We start from the raw sequence: 21,983 nt of genomic DNA, 5'->3' as shown, positions 1-21,983 counted from the left end.
GTTGATGACTGAAACAGGGCAGACTATCAAACTAATGAGACCAACTGACTAGACTCAACTGGGCCATTGTGTGTTGATGAGTGTATGCTTGTGTGTGCGTGCTCTATATGTGTTGTGTTTACGCGTAGGTCAGTGACGGAGAGAGCAGCTCTTGTTTCAAAGCCCAGAAAGGGAGATGAGGACATCTTACTGTTAATGCAATAAGGTCATGGGCCAATATGAAAGCATTAGCAACACAAAGACACACCCACGCCGGAGAGTGTGTATGCTTGTGCATACATCCCTGCTTGTGTTTATGTATGTATGTCTGTGTATGTGTGTGTGTTTTATGTGTGTGTGAGTTGGAGTGTAAGAAAAGATTCACTTTTCGCTCCTCTTATGTGAAAATATCTCCTTGATTAGCACTAAGAAGTACCTGTGTGTGTCTGTGTGTCTGTGTGTGTGTGTGTGTGTGTGTGTGTGTGTGTGTGTGTGTGTGAGTTCTGTATGCGTGCGTGTGTGCATGCTTGATAATCATGTGTCGATGCTTCTCATGGGAAATCAATAGCTTTGGCCCCTCAAGGCACACCCTGCAAAATTACAGCCTATACGTACACATGCACACGCATGCACAACCAACCACCACACAAACTCACAGTGACACACACACTCACTCACCCACACATACAAACAAACACAAATACACAGGCACATGCACACACACACAGACAGCACAGGGATGCGCTTTAATCATCTATTCTCTTTCAACTTTAATCTGACGATAGCAGTCTACAGAATTTTAAGCTGTATTTCAAGTGCTGCTGCTGTGTGTGTGCGTGTGTAGGTGTGGGTGGATGTCTGTGTGTGTTTGTGCGTGCGTATGTGTGTGTCTGTGTGAGATGGGAGTGGGGTTGTTGTAGTGGAAGAGGACGGTATAGTGAATACCATTATCTGCTTCTGATTACAAGGAGATGGAGAAGGGGGATAGATTGGAAATAGAGGGAGGGGGGAGCGGTTGGATTGTAGGGTTTGAAATGTGAGACGTAGAACTATAGGGGTGGAGGAACAGGTTGGAGAGAGACTGATGAAGGAATAGAGGGGGGCTGAGGAGAGAGATGGACAGGGATAGACAGAGAAAGAGAGAGGGGGGAGGAGAGAGAGAAACAGATAGAGGGGGGAGGAGGGAGAGAGAGGGTGAGGAGAGAGAGAGAGAGAGAGAGAGAGAGAGAGAGAGAGAGAGAGAGAGAGAGAGAGAGAGAGAGATCAGAAATGGGAAACAGGAAACATTTGTATTGGAACTGTTGCTGCACATTTCATGCCTCTATCGTGACATCTGACTCCCACAATGAAAGAGGGAAGCCATTATGGCTGTGAGAAGAAAACACACTGGCTCCACATGCCACGCATGACTACATAAGCCAACCATTTTGAAGACCACCGATACTCTAGAAGGTCCCTTGACCCAGCTCGGTGTGTATTCACTCTTTGAAGTTCCACACAACATATAATTCATTTAATTCTGTGTCCCAAATCCTGCAGCTTTTAAACAGCTTACCTATCATCTTATATCGGACCTGGGGGAGATGAGCCAGACTACATGGGTTTCAACTTCCTTTTAAACCTGGGAAAGATTGGAAAAATAAAGGGGTAGTTATAGATAGGATAAAATTAATAAGCTGTAGTAGTATAGGATAAGTAATACCTTGTGGTATTTGATTAGTATCTGATTAATCCCAGAGGGGAACCTGAGTTTGGCTGGGTGTCACTCAGTACTGAGATTCTAGGATACAGATATTTGTATCTTTCATGGCTGATATCAATAGAATATGCAACAATAGGAACATACAAAATGTGCTCAAATAAATGCCATGGTCCCAAGAGATAATACCTATGTCTTATCCCTGAACAACTGATTAGTATCTAGCGTGTATGGATCAATGGAAGATATGCCGCACGATTTTGAAGTCCTGCTTTTATTGCTATTTTTAGCTGCAGTGGTTAGTATAGACTATAAACAGTTTGAATTGCTGCAGTTTGCGTTTTACATGCAGGAAGAGCTCCCCCTAGCCAGCGACCAATGAACTGCAATGCCCACAGCATTTCTGTTCAAACTGAACCACAGTCCATATCAAAATAAAGAAAACATATTATTTTATCGTCTAAACCATTCGCTAAGTCATGACGCAGCATAATGTGAATCTCTGTTTGGAATTTCATTATCATATTGCTCTGTCTGTGTATATTGGATAAAAAACAATGAATGAATTAATCTCTCTCTCTCTCTCTCTCTCTCTCTCTCTCTCTCTCTCTCTCTCTCTCTCTCTCTCTCTCTCTCTCTCTCTCTCTCTCTCTCTCTCTCTCTCTCTCTCTCTCTCTCTCTCTCTCTTCCACCAGATGGTGGACTATGAGACCAAGCGGACCTACATGTTGAGGATAGAGGGGTCCAACCCTCATGTTGACCCTCGATTCACCGCTTGGGGCCCCTATAGGGATGAGGCCACAGTCAAGGTAATGTGTATTCCTGTATGGTTGTGTGTGTGTGTCAGTGTGTGTGAGTGAGTGTTCATGTGCGTGCCTGTGGTTTGTGCCTCTGTGCGCGCGTTTTTTATTTGTGTGTTTTTTTATGCATCTTTGTGCCTTTGAGTGCCTTAAAAGCAGAGGAGCTACAATAACACAGCTTTCCTGTCTGCCTACTTCTCCTCTTCCTCCATCTCTGCCCCCCTCCTTCTGCACATGCTCTGTGTTTCCCTTTATGTCTCTCACCTCATCCTGCACTCCCTGTGTCTGCCCTGTTCCTCCACCTCTCTGTATTCTCGCTCTCTCTGTATATCTTTCATCCTCCACTCCCTGTGTCTGCCCTGTTCTGCCACCTCCACCTCTCTGTATTCTCTCTGTCTCTCTGTATTCCCTCTCTCTCTCTGTATATCCCGCCAACTGCTCCTCCACCTCTATCTCTCTGTATTCTCTCTCACTCTCTGTATCTCCCTTCCCCTGTTCAACCACCTCCACCTCTCTGTATTCTTTCTCTCTGTCTGTATCTCCCTTCCTCTGTTCCTCCACCTCTATATATTCTCTCTCTCACTCTGTGTCTCCCTTCAACTGTTCCCCCCCCTCTCTCTCTCTCTCTCTCTCTCTCAACTATTTGACCATCTCTCTGTATTCTCTCTCCCTCTGTAGATCATGGTGGAGGATGCCGATGAGCCCCCAGTATTCGTAGCCCCCAGCTATAACTTTGAGGTGGAGGAGAACGCACCGTCGGGGACCCAGGTGGGGAGGGTGCATGCCAAGGACACGGACGTAGCTAACAACCCTGTCAGGTAACACTCACTGGTGAAGATCGTTCTCATCAAGAGCTATAAGGGGAGCTCAGAAGGAACTAGCTTTCCTAGACATGCTGCTGGTTCTGAACCTCCATGTTTCCCTCCTAGGTACATGATTCCTCGCTATACAGACGTGGAACAGTTTTTCAGTGTCAACTCCGAGGACGGCATGATTACCACCACCAGACCTCTGGACAGAGAGGCACAGGCCTGGCACAACATCTCAGTGGCAGCCGCCGAAATAGGTGCAAACACACCAGCATACACACACACAGGCGCACACACGCAAACACACCCACGCAAGCCAGCACACACACACACGTCATAATAGTTAATGCATGCACAATGATACATTTGCTCACATCCAGACATCTTTCACTCGACATAAAGATGAAGCATTTGCAATCTTTTCAACTATATAGTTGACTTTGTATTTTTCGCTGTGACCGTCAGGTTAACATATTCAGGGTTGTTGCTTCCTCGTTGCTCATTGGATTTGGTACAGTAAACACGTTCCAGTCTAAAGCTGAAGGCTGTAGTGAGTCCAGTAGTTTATTGGTTTGGTTGCTTACTCACACGTCAAAAAAGGTTCTTAGTGCATTGGATAGATTTCACCAGTGTCCAAGTGTCCAACAGTAACCCAGAAGCAGAAATAATACATAAGGTGGACCCCGCTTGCGGCCCTCTCTAGAGTGAGCCACCGGGCCCCGCTAGATGCCCTCTCTAGAGCCAGCGGGCCCCGCTAGAGGCCCCCGCTACAGCCACTGGGCCCCTCCCTGGTATTTTGTGGTCGCTGCTCAACAACCAGCCCAGCAGGGCTGTGGTTTCCTTGTGGCGAGCTTGACGCCAGACGGCCAGATGGTTATGGGCTCGCAGCCCCACAAACTAAGACCATTTCAGGCAACACTAACCGCCGGGAGGCCCCAGGAAGCAGAAATCAAGGGGTGCATAATAACAGGATAGAGGAGGCTCGCTGGAATGGGAACCAGAGAATGTGAGGCAGCAGCACACAGAGTTTGGTTGTGCAATTGGAAGTTTGGTGGTTATGAGTTATGAAGAGAGAGAGAGAGAGCTGAGTTATACTTCTCTCCTCTCTTTATTTCATATTCTGGTGTAGGGCCTCTGCTTTGTATGTAAAAATGTCTCCATCTGCTCTTCTTCCTTAGTCTCTCACTTTATATTTGCTGCTGTTTATCTCTCAGTTAATCATCTTTGATATGTATGAGATTCTCTCTCTGTCTCCCTCTCTCTCTCTTTCGCTCCCCCCTCTCTCTCTTTATATCTCTCTTTCTCTCTCACCCCCTTCTCTCTCTCTCGCCCCCCTTTCTCCCTCTCTCTCCCGTCCTATTTCTCTCTTTCCCCTCTCTCTCTCTCCCCCCTCTCCTAAATTTCTCCCCCCTCTGTCTCTCTCTCTCTCTCTCTCTTTATTATTGTCTATTTGTTTGTTTTTGTATGTTTGTTTTGTTTATTAATGACCTCTCTAGTTTGGTCGGTTAATTTATGTTTGTCAAACTTGTTTGGATTGTTCGTGTAACTTTGTTAACGTTAACGTCGCTACCGGCCTGGCAGGGCATAATGCCCGCAGGTACGAGTTCGGAGGCGGTTGGGGAGAAGCTTTCACGGCAGCATGGCGTAAAGCTCTCCCCCGCTGCTCAGGTGTCCGTAGAGGAGTGCTGCTTGGCGATTGGGGAGAAAGTGGGGTGTAACTCAGTTAAGTTTGCCTCGCGAATGAATAGTGCAGTGGTCAATTTTCTAGATAGTGTGGATAAGGTTAATAGTGTCGTGGAGAGCGGAGTAGTAATTTGTGATTTATTTACTCAAGTTCTGCCGCTTGCAAGCCCAGCAAGAAGGGTGATAATTTCGCATGTTCCTCCGTACGTAAGCAACGAGGCGTTGGGGAGAGAACTGGGCCGGTACGGACACCTGGTGTCTGGACTTGGGGGAAAATCCCCCAGTGTAAAGCGTGTTTTACCTACAGAAGATATCGTGGCGACTCCTACGGGGTCGTACAGGGGATTCTGGGTATCCAGGTTGCATGTTGACCAAAGGGGCTTTGTCGTCCTTTTGGTAGTTGTTTGGATAAGTGGGGATAACGGGTTTAGGGTCTTTATTGGTTGTGTGTTAATTGTGTGTAGTTTGATTGTTGTGTGATCGCGACCATTAGTGAGAGTGTTGTGTGTGTTGTGTGTTTCTGTTATGTTTGGTGTTCGTTAATAAAGGCAGTCCGTAGTCGTGAACCACAGCCGGGAGCTGGTAACCAGCTGCCGCCGCCGGGAGGGGGAACGCTTGCACACACACACCTACGCAGCGACTTCGCTGCTGCGGCTAGGGATGAGCTGGCCCTTCATGCATTCCTTCAGGGACTTTCCCCGCCGCGGCTGGGGCAGCACGTCCGCCTCATCCTGCCCCCGACCCTCGATGTGGTCCTCTACGTGGCGGAACGGGCAGAGCCGGAAATTTCCGACCAACCCAGCCTGCAGCTGTACACGGAGGAGGATTGCCAGGACCAGTCTGGTCCGGCCAAGCACTGCTGCCGTCGCTGTGGTGCCCGGGTGGACGCGGCTGGCCCACAATATGTTTTTGTGGTCTTAAAAAATATTGAAGCCGATCTAAATCTAGTCTTGAAATTCAAGGTAGAAAATTCTGATTACAGTCTTTCACACTTCGGACAACAGGAGGGGCATTTAGCCTTTTTTTGTGCATCATTGAGCGGTTGTGCGGGGGTTCCCCCGGCGTCTGCCGCTGACGGGGTCCCTTCGGTGGCTACCGCTGCTGCTGCTGCTGACGCGGTGGCTAGGCCTGGCACGATAACAAATTTTTCTGGCCGATTAATTGCCCCAGAAATTATTGCGATAAGCGATAATATTGCCGTTTTTCAACTAATATAATAAGTACACCCTTTCGAAGATCGATAAACTTTTATTTTTAAAACTCACTGGAACTGGACGTCTGGAAGACATTTAAAATATCCAGAATAAATTAACAAAACAACCAAAAACAATCTATTATAAAAAAAAAAATGCTCTTGAATAAAAACCAAACACCACCAAAAACAATAAATAAAATTGAAACACTAAATAAAAAGGATGTAAAGGATTGCGCTTCAAAAAATAATAAACACGTGTAACGCCAGGGCTCCGCTCCCATACAGACCATGCAACAAGTGACTGTCACTTGACGAGGGGGTTTACGCGTTGTGCCCTGTAATTATGAGCCGGAGCCCGATTTCAACCCGACATTTGTTACTTAGGCCACGTTTATACGTAGCAGGGTATTTATAGAAACGAATATTTCCCCCCCTCAGTTTTCCAAAATAACATTGTGCACACAACATTGTTTTCAAAAAAGTTGTGGTTTACATCAAAACGCATAAATACGCCGTCGAGCGCAATTAAAGCCATGCAAGCCAATCAGAATCCGCAGAATCAACAACAACGAATAACACGAGCGTCTTCCTGTAACAAACAAACTGTAAACATAGGGCGCTCATATGACGTTAAGCATTTCCTGGCGCATAATGTGACGCTTCAGAACCTAAAACTCTGTTTCCCCCCGTTGACACGACAACACATAACCGGCGTTTTCAGAAATCTCCACTTTGGCCGGAGTTTTTAGAAATGATCGTTTTCTGTGACGAAAACAGCGTTTTCGTGTAAATGAGAGGCCAAACCGCGTGGAAATATCTGCGTTTTCCCTTCGTGTAAACGGGGCCTTAGGCATACCCTGCTAAATATATATAATATATATATATATAATGCATAGAACGCCGGTCATTATCGGGAAAATAAGCCCCGACAGGGCGAACAGGCGACCGACGTGCAGCGGAGGTGTCTTGCTACGCCCTGAAGGGGCTTATTTTCGATAATGACAGGCGACGTTCTATACATTATCCCGCTTATTACACGGCTACTTGCCAAAACGAAAAAATAACTTCACATGGTGTGTCTTTTTACAATTTATTCATTAGCAGCATTCTTAGTGTTGATCAGCAGAGAAATAGTCTGCCAAAGACGTTGACGTTGCTTAGCAACCGAAGACGCTGGGGTTGACAAGTTACCAGACTACTATCTATACAAGTGAACGGAGCGTTCCACGGCATTGAGAAGACCCGTGTAATAAAGGCCTATAATATTTCTGTTTATGGCATTGATTTCTTCTCAGATTAGGCCAATAAAGCAATGATTTAAAAAAAAGAGTAGAAATTATTGGAAATTATTGCGGCTGGCAAAAATGTATCGCACAATTGATTTATTGCATATCGCGACAGGCCTAGCGGTGGCCCCGGGGCCTGCTGCTGACGCTACCGCTGGCGCGGTCCCTCCGGCGGCTACCGCTGATCCGGTGGCGCCGGCAGGCTTCTGCTGCACCGGCGCGGTGCCCCCGTCGCGGGCCGTTGTCACGGTGCTCCCGGTGCCCGCCACAGTCGCGGTACTCCCGGTTGCTTCGGTGCCACTGGCGGCTCTTGCGGCTGTGGTCCCCCCGATTTCCGCGGTGCCCCTGGCGGCCGCGATGGCCCCCTCTTATGTGGTGCCCCCCGGTAGTCGCCACGATTGTTCCCCCGGTGGCTGTGGTGGATGGTTTTGTTGGGCCATTGGTTGTACAGACGCCCAACGTCGTTGTCGTGCAGAAGGGGTGTGTAGTTGGATATGAGGTGGCACAGGAGGTGCAGGAAACGTCTGACCTTGGGCAACATGTTAGCCCACATTATTTAAAGGAAGAAGAGGAGGAGGGGATGGAAGAGGATTCCTTGAAAGTGTCATGTAAAAGAAAGAAATTAGGTGCCGAAAAGAACAATTCCAAAGTAAAAAGAATAATAAGCTCTTCTTCCGAGGTGTCTGATACAGAATTGATGAATGATTCTCAACCCCAAGAACAAGAAGATAGGCCCACTGATTATTCTTTTGAAAGCATTAAAAGATTCTTAGACAAAACAAAAGGGCACAGAATAAAAGTGGGAAAGTACTGCTTTTATTGAGTCCGTAAAACATATTGGCTTGAAAAAGAACACTGGGGAATCTTCTGACAGTGTTTTTTTCTGATCAGGAAATATTTTGCCTTAAAAAATGTATTGTAAAAGCGAAATTTGAGATTGCTTCCAATGATGAAAGTTATTAAGCAATTTTCTCTTTTTTATTGTATAAGTGTGTTTCTTTCAATACAGCCCTTCCCTTTTAAAACCATGACTGTTTTAAAAGAGCATCTCTCTAATAATTATTTAAAGATAAGATACTTGACATTTTATTCATACAGGAAACACATAGCACACTTGTCTTTTTAAGTCTTATATCTTATTTAATAGTGGTGGAGTTGGCATTTCGTTTTCCAATAATTTTAAACCAGTTTCATTGAACGAGGAGGTGGTAGTGGAAGTACGACTTTAAAAAGTTAAAACACAGTATGAAGACGTGAAAATGGTTTCTATTAATGTTTATGCCCCAACCAAAGGGACTGACCAGTTATTGTTTTTAGACACACTTGGCGAAGTAATAAGCCAATGTGATAGTGATGAGTATTTGTTTTTAGGAGGTGATTTTAACTCCCCTGGATCACCTGGAGCCTCATACTGTCTCTCTGAGGCGACTCACGCTTCTAACGGCGTCTTGTGAGTTGAGGGACGTGTGGAGAAGTTTCCATGGTATTCAGAAACAGTACACCTGGGCTCACACAAAAGACAATGTTTTATCACTAGCTAGGCTAGATAGGTTTTATTGTTTTAAGCACCACCTCAATATTTTTAGAAGCAGTTTTATTATTCCTGTTGGTTTTACTGACCATTGTATGGTACATTGCTCAGTTTTTACTCAATATGGTAAAAACAAAAAGGTTTTTTTTGGCATTTTAATACTACTCTTCTAGCTGATATGACATTTGTAGAGGTTTTAAAAAAAAATTGGGTTAAGTACAGGAAGAGTAAGGGGGATTATACCTCCTTACAACAGTGGTGGGATGTGGGCAAGTGCCGGATCAGACAACTATGTCAACAGCATACTCTCAATGTTAGAAGGGACAGAGCTAGGTCAATGAGAGAACTGGAGATTGGATCTGCCATCTCTTGCAGAGTCCACAGGAGATCGAGGCCATATTGAGGGACTCGCAGCAAAAAAGACAGCTTTGAGCAGTCTGCTGGGCGTCAAAGCACAGGGGGCGCTGGTCTGGTCCCGTTTTATGGATGCAATGCACATGGACACCCCATCACATTATTTATTCAGCCTTGAGCGCCAGAATGGTCAGAGGAAGATCTTCCGTTCTTTGCGCACTGACACCAGAGCAACTGTGTCTGATCCTGATGGAATATGCATGTATGCAGCAGGTTTCTATAAGGAGCTGTTCAAAAAAAATGACAGAGATATTTCTGACAGAGACCTGCCTTTTTTTGAGGGTCTTCCTCAGGTCCAGCCCAACAAAGCCCTTGAGGAAGTCCGAACTGCCGAGGAGCTGCAGGCTGCAGTTTTGGGTATGAAAAGTGGCAAGGCTCCTGGCATTGATGGTCTGCCTGCAGATTTGTATAAGTATTTCTGGTCAGTCATTGGTGGAGACGTTGGTGATGTCCTCAGAGACAGTCTGGCCTCAGGGTGTTTACCTTTGAGCTGCAGGAGGGCCGTCATCACGCTGCTTCCTAAGAAGGGTGATTTGCAGCAGCTTAAAATGGAGGCCAGTCTCTCTGCTGTGCACAGACTATAAGTTGTTGTCCAAGGCATTGGCTACAAGGCTGGGGAAGGTGATGGCGGAGGTGATCCACGTTGACCAGTCCTATTGTGTGCCTGGCAGGCTGATCACTGACAATGTCATGTTAATTCGGGATTTTTTGGAAGTCTCTGGTTCTTTGGGAGTAGAGACTGGTCTTATTTCCATAGATCAGGAAAATGCTTTTGAATGGGTTGACCATCAATTGTGGCAACCCGGCCCCGTTTCTCAAGGCATGCCACTTCCGGACCAACATTCCAAGGAATGTTTTGCAAATCAAAGGTCCCAACTTTGGGGCAGGTGGTGGAGCTGGCCGGGCCAGACCGGGAGGATGCCGCTGCCTTGGCTTGACAAATGGGGGTGAGATCAATGCGGCTCGTCCAACAAGCACTGGACCTTTGGAGACGACAACTGACTGGAAACGAGTGTGTTCTTCTAAGGATGTTTCCAAGGAATGTTTTGCAAATCAAAGGTCCCAACTTTGGGGCAGGCGGTGGATTTGGCCGGACCAGACCTGGAGGATGCCGCAGCCTTGGCTGGACAAATGGGGGTGAGATCAATGCGGCTCGTCCAACAAGCACTGGACCATTGGAGACGACAATGTGTTCTTCTTGTTACTGTACGGTTTACTGGGACCCAAGTGCAGGACGCAGGGAGGCGGAGACAGAGTAAAGGCAAAGGGAATTTATTGGTTGAGCGTTCGGGAAGTCAGGCAGGCGGGGGTCTGGTAACGGGCTGGCAATCAGGTGGACACGGGCTAGGCGGTGGACGGGTAGTCAGGCAGGCGGAGGTCAGGAACCGGGAGAGCGATCGAGCTGGTGGGGGCTTGGCGGGGATCGGGCAGTCGGGCAGGCGAGGGGGTCTGGAGCCGGGAGGACGATCGTGCAGGTGGGGGCTCGGCGAGGATCGGGTAGTCGGGCAGGCGGAGGTCCGGTAGCGGGAGAACTAGAGAAGGAGAATAGGATTACTAGGGGGACGGAGTAACGAACAGGACTGGACAATAGAGCGGGTAGGCGATACGAACTTGCTGGAAGTGTATGACGAACTGGCGCCGGCAGACTGGGGATCCCAGGCTGAAATAGGGAAGCGTGGATTGCAGATTGCCGACAGGTGGGTTGCGAGAAGAGGAATCCGTTACGCCCTGCCGCCGCTAGAGGGGGGTGTTGGACCGTGTAGCGGGACAGGGCGTAACACTTCTAAGGACATTTTACAATGGTTTTGGAGTTCCTGACGGTGAAGATCCTTTCCCAAACCTCAGTATTGTCCCTGATTTTAAGGACTGCACTGCCACGTTTTTAAACACAAAGAAAATTGGTTTTAGTGATTTTATAGGAAAAGTTGCGTATTCCCTCTGTGTAAAGGTTTTAAACAAGACAAAAATTGAATGGTCGAACAGACAGTCCCTGGAGGGCTCATTTTGGTGTGAAGGAGGATGTGAGGCCTGAGTGGAGGGCACTGTACCAACCACCATTGGTCAATAAGATTGCTGATTTACAATGGAGACATTTACATGGAATAGTGGCTGTTAACTCTTTTATCTCGATTTTAAATCCCAGTGTTTCTAACGTTTGTCCTTTTTGTCCGCAGAGGGAAACCATTTTTCACTGTTTTTTAGAATGACCCAGACTTTTCACTCTGTTCACCTTTTTAGAGAAGCTTTTCATGGCTTTTGGGGAAACTTTCACAAAACTGTTTTTTATTTTTGGTTTGAAACATAGGAAAAACTGCAGTCACAAGTGTGAACTTTAAAATGCAATAATTGGGCAATCAAAAATGGTTATTGATATAAGCCGCAAGAGAAAGGTTGAGTGTGTCATGATCCGTTCCTGAGTTTCCCATTCACCCTGCAATTCCCTAATTAACCCAACCATCCTCACCTGTGATCCCTCTATAATAACCCTCTGCCCCCAACCAGTCTCTGCCAGATCGTCTCTAGTCTTGACTGATCTTTCCCGCATTCTCTATCTCCGTGCATCTCATATATGCCTGCCTGCCTGTTGCCGTTCTCTCGCTTGTCTGACCTCCCGCCTGATGCCTAGTCCCTGTCGATCCTGTCTGCTTACCGGTTACCGGTTACCGAATCCTTCCCTTCCCTTTCCTTTTTTTGTTCCCCTTTCGATGACCTTGTCAGGTAACCATACTGAGATACTCACCTTCCACCTCATCCGCTCGCCACAACAACCTCTCATTTTAGGGATCCCTTGGTTAAAAAGACATAACCCACACATTGACTGGTCCACGGGATCCATTCTCCAGTGGAGTTCTCAGTGCCACGCTTCATGTCCCCGATCTGTGCAATGTACCTGAGCAATACGTAGACTTTAAAGAGGTGTTCAATGAGACTCGGGCTACTTCCCTGCCACCACACCGATCCTATGATTGTGGCATAGACTTACTCCCAGGCACTTCGCCTCCTAAGGGGATGCTCTATTCCCTGTCAGCCCCAGAAAAACAAGGCCATGAAGAGCTACATCCAGGGTGCACTGACAGCAGGACTCATCCGACCGTCCTCCTCTCCTGCTGGCGCAGGATTCTTCTTCGTGGCTAAGAAGGATAAATCTCTAAGGCCATGCATCGATTACAGGGTACTCAATAATATCACCATTAAAAACCGGTATCCTCTTCCCCTTATTTCCTCCGCTTTCAAGCTCTTACAAGGAGCTACTATATTTTCGAAGCTCGACCTCAGGAACACTTACCACCTTGTGCGCATCCGAGAAGGGGACGAGTGGAAGGCAGCCTTTAACACCCCTAGTGGTCATTATGAGTATCTGGTCATGCCCTTCGGCCTGACTAACGTCCCCGCGGTCTTCCAAGGGCTGGTTAATGACGTCCTCCGGGATATACTCAATGTATTTGTTTACTTGGACGACATCCTGATCTTTTCAAAGAACAAGCAGGTATAACGTTTGTCAGGTTCTCCAAAGACTTCTCGAAAATCAACTCTTCGTAAAAGCCGAAAAATGTGAGTTCCATGTCTCCGAAGTGTCGTTTTTGGGATTCATCGTTGGAACGGGGAATATCCAGATGGACCCAACCAAGACCCGGGCCGTCACGGAGTGGCCCACACCCTCTAACCGCAAGGAGCTTCAGCGGTTCCTCGGTTTCGCAAACGTTCATCCGCAACTACAGCTCTGTTGCAACTCCGCTCACAACTCTCACTTCTCCCAGCATTCCTTTCTGGTGGTCTTCTGAGGCGGAGAAGGCATTCAGTGATTTAAAGACGCGCTTCACTTCTGCCCCTATTCTCATCTTCCCTGACCCAGAACGCCAATTCATAGTGGAAGTGGATGCCTCCGACACGGGAGTAGGAGCGGTCCTGTCGCAACGGTCAGCAAAGGACCAGAAGGTCCATCCGTGCGCCATCTTCTCACGCAAACTTTCCCCAGCTGAAAGGAACTATGACGTGGGAAATAGAGAACTACTTGCGGTGAAATTGGCACTAGAAGAATGGAGGCACTGGTTAGAGGGGTCAGAACAGCCATTCTCTCTAACAGACCTCCCGCCTGATGCCTAGTCCCTGTCGATCCTGTCTGCTTACCGGTTACCGAATCCTCGCCCGCCCGACCAATCGCAGAGGACCTGCCAGCCTACCTGTTACCGACCCATTGCCTGTGTGACCTCCCACCTGTCGTCGAACCTCTGCCTGCCTACCCGTTGCCGAACCATCGCCTGTCTAATCTCCTGTCGACCTTCGATCCCCCACCGGACGGTCGACTCGTCCGCCCCCGGCTCCCCGCCTATCTGTCTGCCTTCCCGTTACCGACCTCTTGCCTACTTAATTGAAGTAAACTTGAACTTTCGCATCCCCTGTCTTGAGTTGTGCTTCTGGCCTCACTTCCTGTCCGTCTCATTATCGGAGCGTGACAGAGTGCAACCTGGTTGTTGATTTAAAGGTGTATTTGGCCAGAAGTTTGAGGTCAAGGATCTTAATAGATTACAGATTCTACAGGGAAATTAAAGATCTAGAGACTTTCAGCAGAAGGTGGTGTTGTGGAGCAGCTCTGTGCGAGGTGGATGAGGGAGAACTTGTTTTCTCGGGAAGGGTTGGCGTGAAGGAATGATTATTACGTGTGTTTATTTGTTTGTAATTTTGTTTTTGTTTGCTTTGTGTGTTTTGTTTTTGTTTTAAGTGATGCGAAATCGATAAAGTGAAAATAAAAAGGTCTCTCTCTCTCTCCCTCCCCCCTCTATCACTCTCTCTCTATCTTTATCTGCCTTCCTCAAAGGCGTGTTTCTGTTTTTTGAGACGTCTTTATGACTGTTTTGCAGATTAAAATAATTCTAGTGGACTGTTTTCGGTTGGATACGTTTAGACTCAGTTTGCATTTGGATGTTTTCTCATCTCTCCATGGATGGAAACCAATGTGAAAATCTTGTAGAAACACAAACATTAATAATACAGAGGGAAAATACTGAATAAACTTCATCTTATTTTATTACCGCTCCTATCCAAGCACCACAATGGAACACAATAACACAACTTGATTAATGTGTCATTTATTATTATGTGTATTATTATTGTTTGATATGTTATGTTCTGTGGTGTGTGTGTGTGTGTGTGTGTTTGTGTCATCAGGAGGTCATCACCAGGACACCAAAGTACGTGTAAACATCCGAGTGAAAGATGTGAATGACAACGCTCCAGAATTTGCAACAAACAACGAAATCCTCATGTGTGAAGCCATCACACCAGGAAAAGTATGTCTATCTTGACACTGTGTGTGTGTGTGTGTGTGTGTGTGTGTGTGTGTGTCTGTGTGTAGGAGTGCTTTTTCGTATAATTATGAATATGTGTGAAAATATGTTTAATTACAAAAAGGTTGCATCCATTCTTTTGAACTAACCTGTGCTTGGCTGTCTTTGTGTTATCAGGTTATAGAGACAGTCAGTGCGGTGGACAAAGACGAGATGGCCCACAGGCAGCATTTCACATTCAGTCTCGCTCCTGAAATTGCCCACAATCACAACTTCTCCCTGAAAGACAACAGAGGTAGGTGGAGCTGCAATGCAACATGGTTCTGTAACAACCCGGTATCACGCGATTTCGTGCTCATGCGCACGAACGTCAATCTATTGAAGCGTGTTCCAGAGCACGATAGTCCGACTTTTTGCGTGCTACACAGAACGAAATGTAAACCAATGCATTCTGAATGGGAGTGTTCTCAGACAATTAACGTGCTCCACAAAACGGTACGAGAGAGAGAGAGAAAGAGAGAGAGGGAGGGACAGAGAGAGAGAGAGCGAGAGAGGCTACAGAAAGGGTGTGCGCAGATAGTACAGTGTACCCTAATTATGTTTATGCCAAAACCACAAATGCTATATATATATATTGCCTAATTATATATATTGCCTATATACAGGTCCTTCTCAAAAAATTAGCATATTGTGATAAAGTTCATTCTTTTCCATAATGTAATGATAAAAATTAAACTTTCATATATTTTAGATTCATTGCACACCAACTGAAATATTTCAGGTCTTTTATTGTTTTAATACTGATGATTTTGGCATACAGCTCATGAAAACCCAAAATTCCTATCTCAAAAAATTGGCATATTTCATCCGACCAATAAAAGAAAAGTGTCTTATGGAGGCCCAGGATGCTTCGATAGCGGCCTTAAGCTCATCCAGAGTGTTGGGTCATGCGTCTCTCAACTTTCTCTTCACAATATCCCACAGATTCTCTATGGGGTTCAGGTCAGGAGAGTTGGCAGGCCAATTGAGCACAGTAATACCATGGTCAGTAAACCATTTACCAGTGGTTTTGGCACTGTGAGCAGGTGCCAGGTCGTGCTGAAAAATGAAATCTTCATCTCCATAAAGCTTTTCAGCAGATGGAAGCATGAAGTGCTCCAAAATCTCCTGGTAGCTAGCTGCATTGACCCTGCCCTTGATAAAACACAGTGGACCAACACCAGCAGCTGACATGGCACCCCAGACCATCACTGACTGTGGGTACTTGACACTGGACTTCAGGCATTTTGGCATTTCCTTCTCCCCAGTCTTCCTCCAGACTCTGGCACCTTGATTCCCGAATGACATGCAAAATTTGCTTTCATCTGAAAAAAGTACTTTGGACCACTGAGCAAGTCCAGTGCTGCTTCTCTGTAGCCCAGGTCAGGCGCTTCTGCCGCTGTTTCTGGTTCAAAAGTGGCTTGACCTGGGGAATGCGGCACCTGTAGCCCATGTCCTGCACACGCCTGTGCACGGTGGCTCTGGATGTTTCTACTCCAGACTCAGTCCACTGCTTCCGCAGGTCCCCCAAGGTCTGGAATCGGCCCTTCTCCACAATCTTCCTCAGGGTCCGGTCACCTTTTCTCGTCGTGCAGCGTTTTCTGCCACACTTTTTCCTTCCCACAGACTTCCCACTGAGGTGCCTTGATACGGCACTCTGGGAACAGCCTATTCGTTCAGAAATTTCTTTCTGTGTCTTACCCTCTTGCTTGAGGGTGTCAATGATGGCCTTCTGGACAGCAGTCAGGTCGGCAGTCTTACCCATGATTGCGGTTTTGAGTAATGAACCAGGCTGGGAGTTTTTAAAAGCCTCAGGAATCTTTTGCAGGTGTTTAGAGTTAATTCGTTGATTCAGATGATTAGGTTAATAGCTCGTTTAGAGAACCTTTTCATGATATGCTAATTTTTTGAGATAGGAATTTTGGGTTTTCATGAGCTGTATGCCAAAATCATCAGTATTAAAACAATAAAAGACCTGAAATATTTCAGTTGGTGTGCAATGAATCTAAAATATATGAAAGTTTAATTTTTATCATTACATTATGGAAAAGAATGAACTTCATCACAATATGCTAATTTTTTGAGAAGGACCTGTATATATATAGGCTATATATATAATTAGGCTATAATCATATTATTTAGCGTGTAATGGGACAATCTATAGCCAAATTGTCGAAGATGCCCGAGAATCTCCGGGGATATCAGCATGGGAAATCAGCGCATCAGACCCATGAACCTATAAAGAAAGACGTAATCTCAAGCGGGAGAGAACGTTTGCGGTGCTGGTTTGTGTCACGTAAGTACAGGGCTCTCATGTCTCATGCATTCGGCGTGAGACACACGCAATTCAACCCATGCACACGCTCGAACCTGGTCTCACGAAAATACGTGACACTGTCACTTTATTTAATCTATTGAAACGTGATCAGGGACACGTAGGCCTATTTTCTGAATTTTGTATTTCAATTGGAAGTCGGCTATTTGTTGTGTCAGCACGACTTCCAAACTAAGGTTCTGTCCAGGAGCGTTCTCCCTAATGTCCCTTATGGAGCTCCGTACAGATCATTCATTGTTGAAAATTGTCTGTGATAACTAACAAATTACAGCTTTTGACCACCCGTTTCTACTTAAAATTGTCTGTGATAACTAACAATATGACAGCTTTTGGCCACCCGTTTCTACTTTCACCTTTGATACTGAGAAATTGTGACAATACACGGATATATTAAATGCAGGTGCGCTGCTCTGTAGGCAAACCGCGAAGGAAAAAAGGGTAGCTGCTTCATCTGTTCTTTTTAGAATTGTATGTCTTGATGTTTATTTTATCTAGCCATCTATTCTCTTGTTTTTGGCTATGTGAATGAACGTCCGCGTCGATGCCTCGATCGCAAGTCCAGTGTCGCAAGCGGACGTTGACATGACATCTAGAAATCATACCGTATTTAATGGGTTGTAGTGAGTGTAACATAATTCACCTTCAGTATTTTGTTATGTGTTGTTCTTTCAATTGTGTTAGGCATGTCGTTTACTGTCTTGGTGGTTCAGGGATCGCTGTCCCTTTAAGGATTACGAGCGTCTCATGACGTCTGAGCCCATGCGGGATTTGTTTACTCTCAGCACAAGCGTTTTTATTTTTATTTTACCATTAGTTTATTGGCCTAATCTGAGGAGAAATCTATGCCATCAACATAAATATTATAGGCCTTTATTACACGGGTCTTCTCAATGCCGTGGAACGCTCCGTTCACTTGCATGGGTAGTAGTCCGGTGACTTGTCTACCCCAGCGTCTTCCGTTGCTAAGCGACGTCACCGTCTTTGCGGACAAATAATTTCTCTGCTGATCAACACTACGAATGGCCAAAAGACTTGTACCCCCCCCCCCCCCCCCCCCCTTAAATAAATACTATGGCAGAATTATTATTATTATTCTCATTCAACTTGAACCTGTGTTTTTACAGTAGTGGTGGAGGGATGACGTATGTTGGCCAACCCGGAAGTGAGCGTCGCCCTGGATTCCCTCGACAAAAAGCCAACGGGTTTTGCCATTGGATTTTGGATTATTGCAGAAACATTTGCATCTTTGAAGCACCTCCTCAAAAACTGAAAATAAATAAATATATAAAAATAACCGTGCTCCAAAGAACGAAATGTAAACCAATGCATTCTGAATGGGAGTATTTCTCCGATTTTTCCATGCTACACAGAACGAAATGTAAACCCATGCAAATAAAGACTTCATGGTCATAATAATTTAAATATCATTAATATCCTGAGTGTGTAGGGTGGTATTCTATTTTTTTCAACGGGGCTGCATCCAGTCACTTGACCGTTATGGTTGCTATGGTGGTTGCTATCGACCACCCCCTCTAATCCTTACATGGCTCTAAAAACCACGCGGCAAAGGAGCTGCCGTCAATTGTGTTGTTTTTTGGAAGCAAACTCAGGAGAAGTAATGACATCTCACAAATATTTATTTAATAAATTGTTTCAAATAACCCTGCCTCGTTAAATCAATTAGCTTGGTGTTTTGCTTTCCAAAATAGGTTAGAGTAGAAGTCTAAACTGCAGAAAATAAAAACATCCACGCTGCCTTTTAAGAATACCTTGGAATATCTCCCTATTTTCTAACCATTGGACCCTAGTTAACGACAAAAACAACACAATTGACGGCAGCTCCTTTGCCGCATGGTTTTTAGAGCCTTGTAAGGATTAGAGGGGGCGGTCGATAGCAACCATCATAGCAACCATAACGGTCAAGTGACTGGATGCAGCCCCGTTGAAAAAAATAGAATACAACCCTACACACTCAGGATATTAATGATATTTAAATTATTATGACCATGAAGTCTTTATTTGCATGGGTTTACATTTCGTTCTGTGTAGCATGGAAAAATCGGAGAAACACTCCCATTCAGAATGCATTGGTTTACATTTCGTTCTTTGGAGCACGGTTATTTTTATATATTTATTTATTTTCAGTTTTTCAGGAGGTGCTTCAAAGATGCAAATGTTTCTGCAATAATCCAAAATCCAATGGCAAAACCTGTTGGCTTTTTGTCGAGGGAATCCAGGGCGACGCGACGCTCACTTCCGGGTTGGCCAACATACGTCATCCCTCCACCACTCTACTGTAATAACACATGTTCAAGTTGAATGAGAATAATAATAATAAAAATAATAATAATAATAATTCTGCCATAGTATTTATTTAAGGGGGGGTGGGGGGGGGGATACAAGTCTTTTGGCCATTCGTAGTGTTGATCAGCAGAGAAATAATTTGTCCGCAAAGACGGTGACGTCGCTTAGCAATGGAAGACGCTGGGGTAGACAAGTCACCGGACTACTACCCATGCAAGTGAACGGAGCGTTCCACGGCATTGAGAAGACCCGTGTAATAAAGGCCTATAATATTTATGTTGATGGCATAGATTTCTCCTCAGATTAGGCCAATAAACTAATGGTAAAATAAAAATGAAACGCTCGATCAAAGGCCCGGCCCGAGTATAGTGGTGGGAAATATCGGCCCGACCCGGCCCGCGTTGGGCTCGGGCTCGGGCAGAGAATCTAAACACTGACTGGAACTACTTAGCAGGTGTCTGTAGGGCTATATCAGGAGTTAATGCACGCACTGCAATCAGAATACGAGTGTTCCCCCAGATCGTGGTCTAAACAGTTATAATCAACCCCTACACATCAATATTAATGATAACCCTGTGGAAATTGCAATAAGTGAGAGATACAATTTCGCACGTTGAATACAGTTGTGTGACTCGTTTATTTAGTAAGAGAGAAACAGGAAATCAAAACGTGCTGAGAGTAAACATATCCCGCATGGGCTCAGACGTCATGAGACGCTCGTAATCCTTAAAGGGACAGCGATCCCTGAACCACCAATACAGTAAACGACATGCCTAACACAATTGAAAGAACAACACATAACAAAATACTGTAGGTGAATTATGTTACACTCACTACAACCCATTAAATACAGTTTGATTTCTAGATGTCATGGCAACGTCCGCTCGCGACACTGGACTTGCGATCGAGGCATCGACGCGGACGTTCATTCACATAGCCAAAAACAAGAGAATAGATGGCTAGATAAAATAAACATCAAGACATACAATTCTAAAAAGAACAGATGAAGCAGCTACCCTTTTTTCCTTCGCGGTTTGCCTACAGAGGAGCGCACCTGCATTTAATATATCCGTGTATTGTCACAATTTCTCAGTATCAAAGGTGAAAGTAGAAACGGGTGGCCAAAAGCTGTCATATTGTTTGTTATCACAGACAATTTTAAGTAGAAACGGGTGGCCAAAAGCTGTCATTTGTTAGTTATCACAGACAACTTTCAACAATGAATGATCTGTACGGAGCTCCATAAGGGACATTAGGGAGAACGCTCCCGGACAGAACCTTAGTTTGGAAGTCGTGCTGACACGACAAATAGCCTACTTCCAATTTAAATACAAAATTTAGAAAATAGGCCTACGTGTCCCTGATCACGTTTCAATAGATTAAATAACGTGACAGTGTCACGTATTTCCGTGAGACCAGGTTTGAGCGTGTGCATGGGTTGAATTGCGTGTGTCTCACGCCGAATGCATGAGACATGAGAGCCCTGTACTTACGTGACACAAACCAGCACCGCAAACGATCTCTCCCGCTTGAGATGACGTCTTTCTTTATAGGTTCATGGGTCTGATGCGCCGATTTCCCATGCTGATATCCCCGGAGATTCACGGGCATCTTCGACAATTTGGCTATAGATTGTCTCATTACACGCTAAATAATATAATCATAGCCTAATTATATATATAGCCTATATATATATATGGGCAATATATATACATATATATAGCATTTGTGGTTTTGGCATAAACATAACTAGGGTGCACTGTACTATCTGCGCACACCCTTTCTGAAGCCTCTCTCTCGCTCTCTCTCTCTCCTTCTCTCTCTCTCGTACCGTTTTGTGGAGCACGTTAAATGTCTGAGAACACTCCCATTCAGAATGCATTGGTTTACATTTTGTTCTGTGTAGCACGCAAAAAGTCGGACTATCGTGCTCTGGAACACGCTTCAATAGATTAACGTTTGTGCGCATGAGCACGAAATCGCATGATACCGGGTTGTCTGTAAACTGAGCAGTGCTTCTCCGTGCCTCTGCTGAGCCCTGTTCTCCACATGCACCCTGCTCTGTTCTCCTCGCTTCTCCTTTTAAAGAATGTGTTGCAGGTTAACCGGAACTTTCGATTAATGTGTACATAAAGCACTCAAAATTTGAATATCATTTATAAATGTCTCAAAATAGTGTTAAAGTCCAGTTTTGGTCATTTTTGGTTGTAACGGGTGTTTTCTAAGGCCATTCGGCAATGACGTCACGTTGGGGAGACGTGGTGAAAGGTAGCCTGAGCCTAGTACGAGAACCATGGCGTCTAAAAGGCAGCAAGAACCACAAATAACATGTATGATGGCCCACAGCCGTATAATTTCAAACCTGTGAGACGTGAGAGGTTGAATGAGGAATTGCTGTCAAAGCCAATTAAAAGCATGGTCAGAGGAGAATGAGTTGCTATCATTTAGCAACGCAGCAACGAGCGCTGGAGCTAGTCTATGAACAGCAGACCATACATTAACAAAACACTTATTTATTTTTTACTGTCAGTGAATAGCACCGAGTAAAGGACAACGTTTTCTTTCTTACGTAGTTCTTCAAGGAAAGGTTCAAAATCCGGGATTGCTTTTAACTCAGTTTATTG

At 45.4% G+C, this 21,983-nt stretch overlaps 1 protein-coding gene across 5 annotated transcripts in view; it reads left to right on the top strand.

Moving 5' to 3' along the window:
- The window catches only part of cdh11 (cadherin 11, type 2, OB-cadherin (osteoblast)), a 135,724-nt gene that overhangs the window by 94,991 nt on the left and 18,750 nt on the right, over positions 1 to 21,983 (top strand). For all 5 annotated transcript variants that reach the window (XM_060073682.1, XM_060073679.1, XM_060073681.1 and 2 more), the window contains 5 exons: positions 2,374 to 2,487; positions 3,157 to 3,296; positions 3,408 to 3,544; positions 14,563 to 14,684; positions 14,859 to 14,976. In XM_060073682.1, coding sequence (XP_059929665.1) covers positions 2,374 to 2,487; positions 3,157 to 3,296; positions 3,408 to 3,544; positions 14,563 to 14,684; positions 14,859 to 14,976 — 631 coding nt within the window. The remainder of the gene's footprint in view (positions 1 to 2,373; positions 2,488 to 3,156; positions 3,297 to 3,407; positions 3,545 to 14,562; positions 14,685 to 14,858; positions 14,977 to 21,983) is intronic.

The sequence above is a fragment of the Gadus macrocephalus genome, chromosome 15 (assembly GCF_031168955.1).
Source record: "Gadus macrocephalus chromosome 15, ASM3116895v1".
NCBI lineage: Eukaryota > Metazoa > Chordata > Actinopteri > Gadiformes > Gadidae > Gadus > Gadus macrocephalus.
Note: the sequence above shows the minus strand (reverse complement) of the source record. Positions and strands in the feature narration are given on the sequence as shown.